At 39.0% G+C, this 13,358-nt stretch overlaps 1 protein-coding gene across 3 annotated transcripts in view; it reads left to right on the top strand.

The window, feature by feature from the left end:
* slc1a2b (solute carrier family 1 member 2b) overlaps positions 1–13,358 on the top strand; it is a 36,265-nt gene that overhangs the window by 16,146 nt on the left and 6,761 nt on the right. Inside the window, exons 1-6 of one of the 3 annotated variants that reach the window (XM_036575921.1) lie at positions 2,840–3,130; positions 8,310–8,449; positions 10,558–10,710; positions 11,721–11,971; positions 12,084–12,234; positions 12,332–12,458. In XM_036575921.1, coding sequence (XP_036431814.1) covers positions 3,126–3,130; positions 8,310–8,449; positions 10,558–10,710; positions 11,721–11,971; positions 12,084–12,234; positions 12,332–12,458 — 827 coding nt within the window. In that variant the 5' untranslated portion in view covers positions 2,840–3,125. Of the gene's footprint in view, positions 1–2,839; positions 3,131–8,309; positions 8,450–10,557; positions 10,711–11,720; positions 11,972–12,083; positions 12,235–12,331; positions 12,459–13,358 lie in introns of those variants that run through there. The other 2 variants (XM_036575924.1, XM_036575922.1) reach the window with 2 other exon arrangements.

Here is a 13,358-nt window from a genome sequence, read left to right as displayed (position 1 = left end):
ACCATTTCAGGTTTCAGTGTTTGGATGCTGAAATCAGTTTCACAGGGAGTCCGAGAAAATATTGTCACTGTCCAAAAACTACGCAGCTCCAATTTTTTTCCATTTTTATTTTTCTACATCATTTGAACACAGCAGCTCTCCTTTACATTATGTCAAAATTTCATGATGAATGGGCCAATAGAAATACTCTAAAATTACTTAAGAAAAAGTCACATTGTATTTACTTACATTAAAACTAAACATATTTTAGCCTTCTCCTATAAAACCACCATTTTGTAGATACCTTTTTGGTGATAGTTAAAGAAAAAAAAATATTTTTATTGTGTTTGTGTTGATGTTCAGTTAAGCTTTTCCTGTACATTCTCTGTTTTATGAACTGTTTTTGAAAGCTGCAAGTTTTCATTCCAATCAAGCAGGAGCACACATGATGGCACTTGCTCAATTTACTCCTGTTTTTTTGGGATGACAACCTGAGATAAGGTGAGCAGAAAAGCAGATAGGACATGTGCATGAGTACATTATTTTTATAATTTTATAATACTCTGATATTGACCAAATTCTTTTTTCCCTATGGTTAATCGAATTATTGAAGACTCTAAATTCAAAATTAGTCAGAATGGACTTGTGTAATCTCTTTAGATTTTCACAGCATAGCCCACTATAGGAGGGAATAGTAAGCGCACTAGTTGGTGTAGTTGGTGGAGGTTTTTTTTCACGTTTTTTGGCCATGGTCCAACACCTTGGATTTGTGAATGTGAGGCCCAAAGGGACTGAATGTATCCGGAGTGCTGGAGAGCAGCCAGCCTGCTGGCTATGCCCAGGCCAAAACGATGAGCCCCCATACAGAGAGAATGGGTAAAAAAATCTACCCAGTGTAAAGCTTCATGGACAGAAGTATGGCATTTTAAGCAGGTACTTATAGCCAGTTGGAATTTGGCATTAATGTCAGTTATGCCTGCTGATAGCATGTTAGTATACATATCATCACTGTTGTGTTGCTCTGAAATAGTAACTTTATAGGAGAAGGAAAAAATGTTCTTGACTTTAATGTTAGGAGTCAGCATGAGTTCAGAAGTTCAGCGTGAAATGTTCACATAATGTAAAATGCAGCTGCCATTTCTGAATAATGTAAAAATAAAAAAAGTAGAAAAAAGGGAGTGACACGGTATTAATGTGACAGTGACATATTCTTCTTATTAGTTTTGCTTATCTTGTGTCATTTTATTCATGCTTTATACTGACTTGAGCTGAGGTAGAGGGAGGCCCCCCCCCGACCCCCACCCCCCTTCCCTTTCTTTTCTCTGAGCTCTGCCCGAGTTGCTAAGACAACATGCGAGGGCCGTCACTGCTTTGCATCCTCTGTGAAAGCAAAGAGGAGAGCGAGAGGGAGAAAGAAGGAGAGAGAGCGACCCCTCGCTCCGGGAAGGCAGCATAAAATCGGGATAATCGCTGTCGATTATGCCACACAATGGGCTGCGGTTTCTGAAAGATTCATTCATCCTGGAAAAGAGGGAGCTGGAGAGTGGGGAGAAAGGGCCTTCCATCGGCCTCCAAGCCCCTCCACAGCTCTCCCACGGTGGGCACAGGCATGACATCAGCGGCCTGAATGGAGCTGGCATTGGGCTCATGCCCACCCTTCCTCCCTCTCCCATGCAAATTTGGAGCCCGGGCTTGGCTGCTGAGGCTGGGCAGCAGTGGGGTGGGGGGTGATGGGGGGTTATTGGGGTAGCAGGGGCCACTGCCACTGTTTGCGTGAGGGACAAAGAGCCCTCAGATGAGGAGAGGGATAGCAGGGGAACTTCACATGGCCTTAGCCAAGAGAGAGAGAGAGAGATTTAATATGCCTTTCACTGGCCCCTTTTGGCCAGTTAGTGTGAGACTCACATGAACACACACACATACAAATCTCCACATTCCCTATACATTCCCCATGCATCCAGTTTTCCTTCAGACACTGAAAGAACGGGGCGTCCCTGTCAAATTTCAACAGGAGAGAGAGGATCTCATGACAAAGTCTGTAGAGACTGATGGGATTCCCATGGCTGTTACCTTGGCGCTGTCTTTCACTTTTGCCTTAATGTGACTACAGCTTTTAATGTTCATCCAGGCTTTTAATAGACCTGTTGCTTTCTACGTTGTGTCTGAAACTGAAAGAGAAAAGTTTTGGGGTATCTTCTCTCTTGTTTTAGTCAGGTTCTTTGCTTTGGTAGCAGCCTCACAGTGTGCAGAGCCTTTCAAGATTCATTCCTTTCCCAGTGTGAACACTCTCACCATTGTCATGAACTGTTGCGTAATAGGCTCACTGCCAAATGTTTCTGTTGTAAAATAATGAGTTAACATGCGAGTCGTGTAAGACTAGGGATCACGGTTACAGTGTGCATTTGTCTCATTGTTATACACTGTAAAAGGGTCGGGAAGCAATGCCAATTCTGGGCGGATGGCCCTGAACTAAGAAAATGTAGAGACAAAGAAACTGAGAATTATAAGAACACTGTATAAATAACATACACAACCTTGCCTTCCTTCATTCACAGGATTAAACCATTTGACATTTGCCTTTCTGAAAAACTTGGATAGCTATGAACATGTCTTTTCCTGGTTGTAGAAATTTTTTTCCCTATGGGCCATTTGATCTGAAATCGCTGTGCGTAGAGACTGACTGATTTCGAGAGCGGGTGAACATGCTTTCTGGGGGATTAACGAAAGAAGAGAGTGAGATGGAGAGAGAAAAGGGGTCCCCAGGGGATTTTCAGTGCTTACATTTAATCTGTGTTAGAGACTCCTCCCTCTGCTACCTCCACTGCTGCTGCTCCAGTGTTTCAGAGCATCTCAGCCTCGCTCTGTCTTTCTGGGACTGACTCACTCTGGCTGTTCAGGATCTGGGCTTAGGGCTTTGCTGTTGGCCTTCATAGCGAGAAGAAGTTGCTTTCACTGTGGGCTGAATTGAGTGGTCTCTGGTGGCCTGGACTTGAAGCAGCAGGACTGCCCCACGTCTCAAAGGCTGGAAGCCACGGAGTTGTGATTAGCAAGAAGTTTGGAGGCTCTTTGCTGTCTCGCTGTATTAGCTCATGCTCATGGCTGAAGACTGAGGCCAGTCTGTGTATCACTGAACAAAGTAGCCAGAGATGACGTAAGTTCATACCCATTTATGACTTATTAGAAATAAAATCATGAGTAAAATCATTTTTCTTACTAAAGGTCTGCTTTAAGGTCTTCATATATTGTCGCTATCATATCAAAATCTTGTACAGCAGATGCTTTTTGCATTGTGTGAAGATTCCTGGAGGAATGTACCAAAAAGCTTGGAAGTTAAGAACATTTTCTTCCTTCTCTTGTAAAGTTACCATTTCTGAGATATGAGGTTTTGTTACGGTAGTGATAGAAAAGCCTATACTGACTATAGTCTATAGACTACAGTACTTTGTTACTGTACTCGCATTTAATCATTTTCTTATGCTCCTCTTGTTAGGTTTATTGATTTATCCTTAACATAAGGCTTATTATTCTATAACTAGATGAAAAATAATGCAAAATGATTGAGATAGTAATTCATAAGACTGAGCAAATTCTAAATCCACCAACAAGATTGGAGTTTAAGGGCTTAATCATTTCTCATCTACTTCTTTGACCCAATTAAGTATTCCTTGGTTCCTCAAACAAAGTGCATCTGTCACTACATTGCATTGTCTATGGTTTTGAACCATGACCTCAGCAGCTCAGTGCTGGAGGCACTTGTCTAGTGAGCATGCCCTGTTTTTGTGGGTCCAAGTGCTGTGTTGAATGTAATAAGGATGAGAGGAACAGCCTCGGAATATTTAATATCATGAATCAGTGTGTTCTCTATGTCAGCAATTGGCTGGGGTGAGACGGGGCCTGGAGCTGTCCTCGCAGCACATTAGCCCAATGTTATTGAGGCTGCAGGTGACAAATCCGGCTTGTTGTTTGTCTGACCTTTTTTTTTTGCTGGGTGGAAGGTCACCATACGCGGTTGGAATAGCGAATTTGTCTCTCCCCCCCGCCCCCCCACACTCATACACTGCCACACACTGTCAAAGAGTCATTGTGTCCACTGAACTTAAGTAACCTTCTGTACAGAGGCAATAGACTAAGAAAGCCAGTCATATTTTTGTCTGTCTGAGTTGGATTTCTGGGGGCTTGACACTTCACTGACCTTATCATTACTGTAAAAAAAATGGAAAAAGTTGTATTATTTAGTCACCTCATTTAAGGCAAGACTGAGATAACGATGAATGAAGGGCTGGGAGAGAACTGCTTGAGAGAGGGATAGAGAAAGAGGCCTTAGGCCTTGAAATGTGACATTTAAACCCCTGATGAAAGCAGATGGTGCAGAAATATCAAGATGATTGGCACCTTAAATAAAAACTTGTTAACCTTTTCTCAAGGCAGCCCTGAAAGCTTTTGTCCGAGAGCTGTGCCTTATTTTTTTCTTCTGAATCTGTTCATTTGTCAATCTTTACTGCTGGACAATTCAATTACTTTTCCAGTAGGCGCTAATCGTAACTCCTTGTCAAGGCCAGATAAGGTCGCATTAAAGAAGGAGAGATGTGTTTCAGACATGCGCTGCTTTAGCTCTCCAGCTGATACAGTTTAATCTGATAAACAACAACAACAAAAAACAGAAATAAAGTTACTTTAAAGCCCCTTTATTTCATTACCCATGCTTATGTGTTGTGGTATTTAGCAGCTATTTCATCCACATTGCAACATGTACAGTGATGATTTCATAAAGTAACAGTGATTACACAACAAAGTTTAGTTTTATACGGGCTACTTCAACTTATCTAAGCACTGAAAGAAGAATAACTGGGCATATTATCCATGTATAGTTTTGCATTGAGATTTTTTAAGATAACTAGGAGATCTGAGGTTCCACATAGCTTGTGGCCTACACGATTTGGGTCCGTTCCATTATAATTCAATCAGCTGGGCCTATTAATACATACTAGCCTGATCAAAATTTTAAATTCAGCACATGATTACTTGTAACTGAAATGTTTTGCTCCAAAGTAGATTATAGATCACTTTCAAAATTTTCCCTTATTTCGTAATATATATTGTCAGGTATAACACATATGAGAAATATCAGTGCTATATCTTGATTTATACTACTTTAATTGGAGAAATAACAATGTATTCTTCATCATATGCCAACTATTATTCTTTTAAAAACTTATATCCAAAATTCTTGGAGAGATAAATGGATATATAGCATTTTGAAAGGAAATTCTTCAATTGTAGGTGATGAAGTATATCATTTCATGTCAGTAAAACTGGTAATAACTACAGTAATAACTACAAAGTAAAGATAGCTAGGAAGCAAGCTATTTAGACCATTAAGCTGCTTTAGGCTTGCATGTTAATATTTGCATAAAATGAACAAAAAGGCAAATAAATCGTTCATTGCATTCATTTTTATGAGAACTAAGCATTAGTGAAATTTTCATGACTGTGATATGCCTAATGAGAAGCCTTGGGGTCATCCATCACAGTAATCCAGTAACACACAGACATAACATTAGAGCTAACAAACCTCCACCTACGTGCTGTGTTGGCTTTATTAGAATAGTATGGAAATGCGTGATAAGTGGGAAAATTTACTGGGAGTTTTTGTGTTAAAATGCCAGAATTACATTAATAAATACAAACAATTCAGAGACTCCATCTGTGTGCCCTACAGCTGACCAGCTGCTTTACTTATAGGGACTATGTAAGTACCTCATTAGGACAGAAACATCATGGCTCCATTAACACACCTGACATATCCAATTAACGATACTCAACTATGTAGGAACCTGCATGAGAAACAAACATGGATTAAAGCTTTGGGTAAACTGAGGAGCATCACAGGTCAACCTAATGAACACACATTTGCAATATACTAGAGGCAAAGGTCAGTTATCTACAGAATCTCCATTCACCAAGGCTTAGGTCAGTTTACCTTTAAAGGGCTTGCAAACAGTTCTAAAACGTGAAGAATGACCACAGAGAGATTCATGATTAGATTGTTTTCATTCCTTTCTGGTACATTCGCCCAGAATATACCTGGACAAATGCCTTCCAGTTTGATATCCATATGGTAGCTGTAACAGGAAACTACCCTGAGTCCTTTATGAGTTTTCTCCACGCTGTCATCTGTCTGAGGGATGAAGCCAGTAGGTTCTCTTGTTCTGCTTTCACACCTGTCTGCAACACACACACACACACATACACACACACACACACACACACACACACACACACACACAAAAGAGTGTAGCTGCCTCTCTCCTCACTAATTAACAAATCTAACAGCCAGTCTGAAATAGAGCTGCTTCTCAGCTTTCCGAGCTGCTTGAAACGTGTGAGTCTATGGAGGCAGCAGGCAAGATGAAAGTCTCTGTAGAGTCTTTGTATTGAATAAAGGCTTATATATCAGCACAGTAGGGTTTGGCTGGAGGACTGTTTATTTGCAACTCATACAGAAGGAAAAAATAGTTCCATCCCAAATTGCTTTGTTTCCAAATAGCTTTACCCATCACCTGTCTATCTGTCTTTCATCCCTTTCTTGTTTATTTCAAAGGCATCTCACCTTATCTTAGATTGGGGTTGTTACCTTTGGGATGAAAATGGTAAATCAAGTGAAATCAATTCATGGTCAGCAGCAAAAGTACAAACTTTTTTGTCCCCTCTATATGTGAGAGTTGTCAAGTGAGTGTGGACTGTGAAAAATAAGAGACTTCATGACATTATTGGGATACACAGCATGTATCACAATACTTCATCTTTCTGAGGTTTGTGGCAAGTTGGAATTGGACAAAATGCACCAGCAAAGCATTAGCGCCATGTTTAAAATGCTCCGAAAAGGCTAAGAATTTATATAAAGTCATTAAAAGCACTTGCAGAAATGAACTCTTTAACTCATCACGATGGAATGAGTGGTAAAATCAAACCATTGGTAAAAATAAATTGTTAATAAAATAAAAGTAGGGTTTAATGCACTTCCAATCAGTTCCTTGTTACTCTATAGTTCATGTAGTTACTACACATGGGTTGTTCTTCTTGTTGATGTTTACTGGCTCTCTATAATTGGTCTATAATTAAATCATTGATATTGTTTGAGATGTTCACGTATTCAGTGTTTTAGGATTACTGATAATAACCATGAAAAGCATACTGTGATGTAATTTATTACAATACCAATGACACATTGTCATGCTTACTGTCAGGTCAAGGACACTGATTCTGCAGAGCAAGCAAAATTCAGTACGTCAAGCATAACACTACAGTAGTTATATGCAGAAATGAAAGTACTACTGTCTTTATGTCTTGGACATATCCAGGACTTACTACTGCCAATATACTAAGCCTTTGTGGTAGTTTCAGCCACAAATTGGAAGCCTTCTGGCTGTGTGTTATGTACAAAACTACTGCATAAGCCTAAATGCGCAATTTAAACGCACATGGAAAAACTTAAATTGTGTTTCTCCTCCTCATGCATATGCATTTGAAGGAGGATTATGCGATACATGGGAGGATTGTGCAGAGAGTGAGTGGAGCTGATGATGAGCTGTAGAACCAAATCAGATGTTAAATTAAGGCGTATTGTTAGCACAAGACACAACAAGATTTTGCACTGCACCTTCACCCATACATACGACTCACCCAGTGTGAGTTCCTCTTTGAGGAACTCTGATCTCTATATCCCACAAAGTTTACACATCAAAAACATCTTGTTTGTTTCCCTTTGCAAGTAGACATTCTTCGGTTAGATCACTCACTGATAAAATAATAAATGCTATCTCATTGACAACCATACTGCTATGCATGGTTTCACATAATTTCACTTTTGAAGTGTTAGTCTTTGTAACAGGAGCTCATCAACAACAGTGCTAAGCAATAACGCAACATCTGTTCCTCCTTAACAGCTCAGAGTCTGTTTCAAAGACTGCTACTGACAAAATCTGCTTTTTTGCTTTTAATCATGAGCAGACGACAGTGACTCTCCAGTCGTCTCCCATCTGTTCCTCTCCCTGAGTAACCCTGGACAGCACTATCATGAGAAAAAGACATTGCTATGTTTTTTAGAGGTCAGTGTAGGCCATATACTTGCTTAAGGTTACTTTGGTTTGACTGACATTCGGATCATCATGTATGTAAACCTGCTTTGGTATGTCAGCCTCTTCTCTTCCAAATCTGATAACAACAGAAATGAAGGCCTCACATAAAGCAAGTGTGGGCACAACACTCTCAAATCAAAAGTTTCATAAAAAATTTAAAAAAATTCTCTTTCCCTCTTTCTCTCTCTACAGAGCCAACAGCATGCCTAAGCAAGTGGAGGTGCGGATGCACGAGAGCCACCTGGAGCCCATTGAGGCCACTCCACGCTCCAAATGTGCCCTCCTCTGCCAGAAGCTGCGCAAGAACCTGCTCCTCACACTCACTGTTCTGGGTGAGTATCAGCCATCAGATTCTCCTTAATGGCTTTCTTCACTTTGACTGACTTCAGTCTAAATTCAAGCTTCAAGTTTCTTCGTATTAAGGAACATTTAGCAGTCTAAAGTTATCACTGTTGTTTTGCTATACATTCAACATTACATAATAATTTTGATGCAATGATGTAATTATTTAATTAATTGTATAGTTAGTTATGTTATTAATAACTTTTACATTTCATCTACATTCTGTATTGATAGGTTTGAGCGTGCACTCTGTTTCCAAATAATGACAAAATCTTGGCAGAAATGTGAAGCATAGTTTTTCTTCATGCAAAACAAGAATGTGTGCATAACAGTAAATTTCTGTCAAATTCAGATAATAATAATAATAATAATAATAATAATAATATATCTTTTCTTGTACTTACAAACACAATTATGGTATCAGTTAGTTAAAATCACAGCATTTAGGTTTAGAATCCAGATTTTGAACAAAATGTCAGGGCATACCATCATTTCCATAACTTTTAACACTCTCTGGCAAATTACAAGTTTGGCTGATTTTTGAAGTTAAAATAAGAAAATAAATAAATATGACATATATGCCATTTTTCTTTGAGTTGAAGTGCATATAAAATTCAGTTTACATACATGGACTACATTCACTACATGGACATTCACTACATGGACTACAATGCTAACTGAGTTATTCTAAAGTTATAGGTGTGTATAAAAAAGTTTGACCAGCAGGTTCTGGCCATTTAAATTAGATTATGTAACTGTAGGATCTTTGCAAAAAAGGCAGACAGAGAAAGAGAGAACATGTATTCACACAGATGATCACATAGATAATCAGCCTGATGAATGATGAAGTAAACAGAAAATAGTATTGTCTCTAACAAATGCACTTTACTGTATGAGAATGTTAATATATGTGTTTGACTTTGTCAGAAAAAAAGCCTTTACCTGTGTGAATCTCTGGTGCACCTGTGGAACTTTTATTTATGTGCATGAAAAGGGACAAAATCTCTGAAATCTCTGACATCTTTAAGGTTGTACAGGGTGAGCAAGCAGAGTGGGGCTAATAATATATCATTATGATTCAGTCATGTGTGGTGTGTACATCACATGTGAAGCCATGCTTTAAACACACACCGTAAACACGTGCAGCTGGATGTGTGTATGTGTGTGTTTTAGAGCATACATAAAAGGCATATAGCACTCAGCTGTTTGCTCGCATTGATGTGAGATTATAGTCCCGGCAGATAATCTGCTTGGATGCATTAGAGCTCTATAATACAATAAAAGATATGGTTTGTGAATTGAAAACAACAAAAGTCTTTATATGTTGCTCCTGGTAGCTTTAGAAGCCAGTGCTCCTGATTGGATGAGGGTTTTCCTCTTAAAGGTTATACTTGCTAGGGGGCCCAGTAGTGTTTAATAACAGAGTGCATTATTGAACAGCTTCACTGGATTGTAATCCTTGGCATGAATACAAAGGAAATGTCTTTTCCAGGGAAGTCGTGCTGCTGTTCTATGTCAGTGTCTGGCTGTGAGGGCTCCAGACTGCCCGGTCACTGGACAGCAGAGAGGCCATGAGTACAGAGAGGCCGGTCAGTTTTCTCTGGGGAAATTATTCTTAGAGGCCAAGACTCTCATCATGGCTCCTGATTTAGCCCCAGATCTCTGCGGCACCAGGCTGTGTTCCTGCCCACTATCAAAGTGATTGTTAGAAAACCTGCTTCCCCCCTCTGGGGAATACAGATGGTTATCTGGTCATGCATTCCAAGAGTCTGTCCCTGACACTGATGAGATGACACTTTTTTTCTGTTCTCTCACTTCACACTTCTTTTTTTTTCCCAGCACATGATTCAGTGCCTCCCCAACACAGATTCACATAAATATGCACTACCAGAATTGCCAAGATCTAGAAATGTGTTTGTTTTTTGGAATTAGACTATATTATTTGATATTCTACTAGACCTTCGGTTTCTGGAATACTTAAGCGAACTACATGCCGATGAAAATGAATAATGAATATATTCATTTCTTTCTCTCAGTTGACCCTCTGTAACCTGCCAAACCAAACCTCCACCTCTCTCTCTCTCTTTCTCTGTCACAGGTGTGATATTAGGAGCAGTAGCTGGTATGCTTCTGCGTGTAGCCTCTCCGATCGATGACAATATTGTCATGGTTATTGCATTCCCTGGAGACATTCTGATGCGGATGCTAAAGATGCTCATCCTTCCTCTCATCATATCCAGTTTAATCACAGGTAACCACTAATCCAGTCTACTTTGTGAAAGACCTTATCATGCACCGCTCATGAATGCATTGTTTCGTAGGTACTGTTGCAAGGTCTGCAAAGCTAAACGGAGTGATGATAAAACTGTAAATTTAGAGTGATCAAATGATTTAGATTTTATATGCATATGAAAAAGCACACTGTAAGGACAGTATACAGTGTGTAATCACTCCAACAGGTATAATGTTTTTTGTTGTGTTATTGAGTTTTTTATGGATAAATACCTGATTAGCTAGCTAAATTAACATGATTGCCTACACTGGTAGTTCCTGTAACATGACTGAACATATTGGAATTTGCTAGCAACATATTACTGTACTTGAGATGTATACAGTTGTAAGTTGCAAAAGTCTGGACACCGCTGGTCAGATTACATGTTTTCTTGAAAAAGTTCTCTACAGAGAACTTATATATGGCATTTTCTCTGAAAATGTCAGTGTACAATTTCTATTCTTTTGTTGATTTTAACATATTTGAAAGAAATAAAGTATAAAATGTGCAATAACTTTTACACAAGTAACATTTAATTTTTTATTTTTCCTAATATATTAAAATCAGCAAATACGTACATATCAAATGTGTAAAGTACTCTGTTCTCTGTAGAGGATTTGTTAACCTATTTCCACTCAGAAAATAAACAAAACTAATACCTAATGCTATGACCTTTCACATGCATACACAATCAATATAATTTAAAATGAATAACTTGTTTTATGTATTTTGACAGAAACTGAATTGTTCAATACAGTTTCTTATAAGGTTAAATGATAATGAATCATGTAAAGCTTGTCCAACCTCACATCAATAGCTACAAAAGAAAGCATTTGTGGGCAGAGCGTGGATAGGTCAACATCTAAAGTGATGTTGTGCAGATGTGCTGTGTATTTGCAGCTGTGTAGATAAATAATGTTAAGGTGCATACCAATGTGCATCTCACTAATAATACATAAAGCACTGATTTCCATATATCCTCAACCCAGGTCTTGCAGGTCTGGATGCTAAGTCTAGCGGCCGTCTGGGTACCAGAGCAATGGTTTATTACATGACCACTACTGTAATCGCTGCTGTTCTGGGAGTTATACTGGTGCTGATCATCCACCCCGGTAACCCCAAACTAAAGGAAAACCTCGGGGAGGGACTCAAGAATGATGAAGTCTCCAGTCTTGATGCCTTCTTTGATCTCATCAGGAATCTCTTCCCTGAGAACTTGGTTCAGGCTTGCTTCCAGCAGGTTAGTATTTACATTTTTTCAGAACCTTTTATTATCAGTACTGAGGTTGGCTATCACACTTCACTGGTATGGCAAGTTGAATGGTTTAGGCTGTTTTGTTCTATGTTCTTAGATCCAGACTGTCGTGAAGAAGGTTGAGGTTCAGCCAGATTTTGAAGACACCAACAGTACCATGGATGACTTTCTCTCTGGTGCCACTAAGCCGCCTCCCATATTCAAGGATAAGAAATCCCTGCAGTTCAAGAGTGGAATGAATGTTTTGGGTAGGAGGCCAAAACATCAGGCAGAATGAAATCTTATATCAATTTGTTTAGGGTTTCTCTGCAATTCGAATCTTAATGGCTTTGCAATCTCTCACAGGTCTGATTGGATTCTTTATTGCCTTCGGTATCTGCATGGGGAAGATGGGAGAGAAGGCAAGGCTCATGATTGACTTCTTCAACATCCTGAATGAGATTGTGATGAGGCTGGTCATCATGATCATGTGGTCAGTGATAATATTACAGTTGATTTGGCTCACTGTCATTAAAATCTGTTTTCTAAACAACACTGAAGATTTACAGTTTAGTGTCTCATAGAAATAGTTTACATAAGATATTACTGGTCTCTGGGCAGTTTTATAAAGAAAGGCACTAATTACTAACAGTCTACCAACATTTTGTGCTGGTGGGGGTGCCCAGTTCAGTGGGTTGTCTGCTAAGAACTTCCATGCAAGTGAACCCAGGTGCGACATTAACATATGACCAGCTATAACGAGCAATAACCATGTTTTGGCTCATGTGCTTTTTGTATGAAAGCTGGCAAATTGTAATTTAAGCACAACCTACTCTTTGATGGTGTTGTAAAATACACCCAAAGTTTTTGGAAATAGCAGTTTAACATTTACATTGTATTTCATTTAAGCTGTTCGGTTTTAGTTTCTTTTATTTCCTAATCACATTAAAAACAATGTTGCAGTGACATGGCAGCCGTTTACAAGATTTTTTTTTGCCATGAAAAACAAATAAATGTCTTTTAAAAACTCTTTTTCTCCTTTCTCTGAGCACCGACAATGGCAGCCATGTTAGTGCCAAAGATAAGACAAACTTTTCAAAGCCATTATATAGCGCACAGTCAGTATTTCTTATCAGCCTTGGCAAATCAGAGTAGGTGGTTCGTTATAATACATAACGTCACACACAAATACACTATAAATACATATCATATCTCTAAAATGATGACTTTTCCAGGAGAAGGAAAAGAGATACATTACGTTTAACACAAGTCAGTTTGGGCCATTTTTTTTGGTCCATTCCTCATGAAGTTTACACACAATAAAAAAGGGCAACAAGCACTTTCAAATTATATCAAAAACTGAATGGAGATACAAGCTTTTGTTCTGACAGCA

This window comes from Colossoma macropomum, unplaced genomic scaffold (genome assembly GCF_904425465.1).
Source record: "Colossoma macropomum unplaced genomic scaffold, Colossoma_macropomum, whole genome shotgun sequence".
Taxonomy (NCBI): Eukaryota; Metazoa; Chordata; class Actinopteri; order Characiformes; family Serrasalmidae; genus Colossoma; species Colossoma macropomum.
The sequence above is the reverse complement of the archived record's forward strand: the minus strand, read 5'-3'. Positions and strand labels throughout refer to the sequence as shown.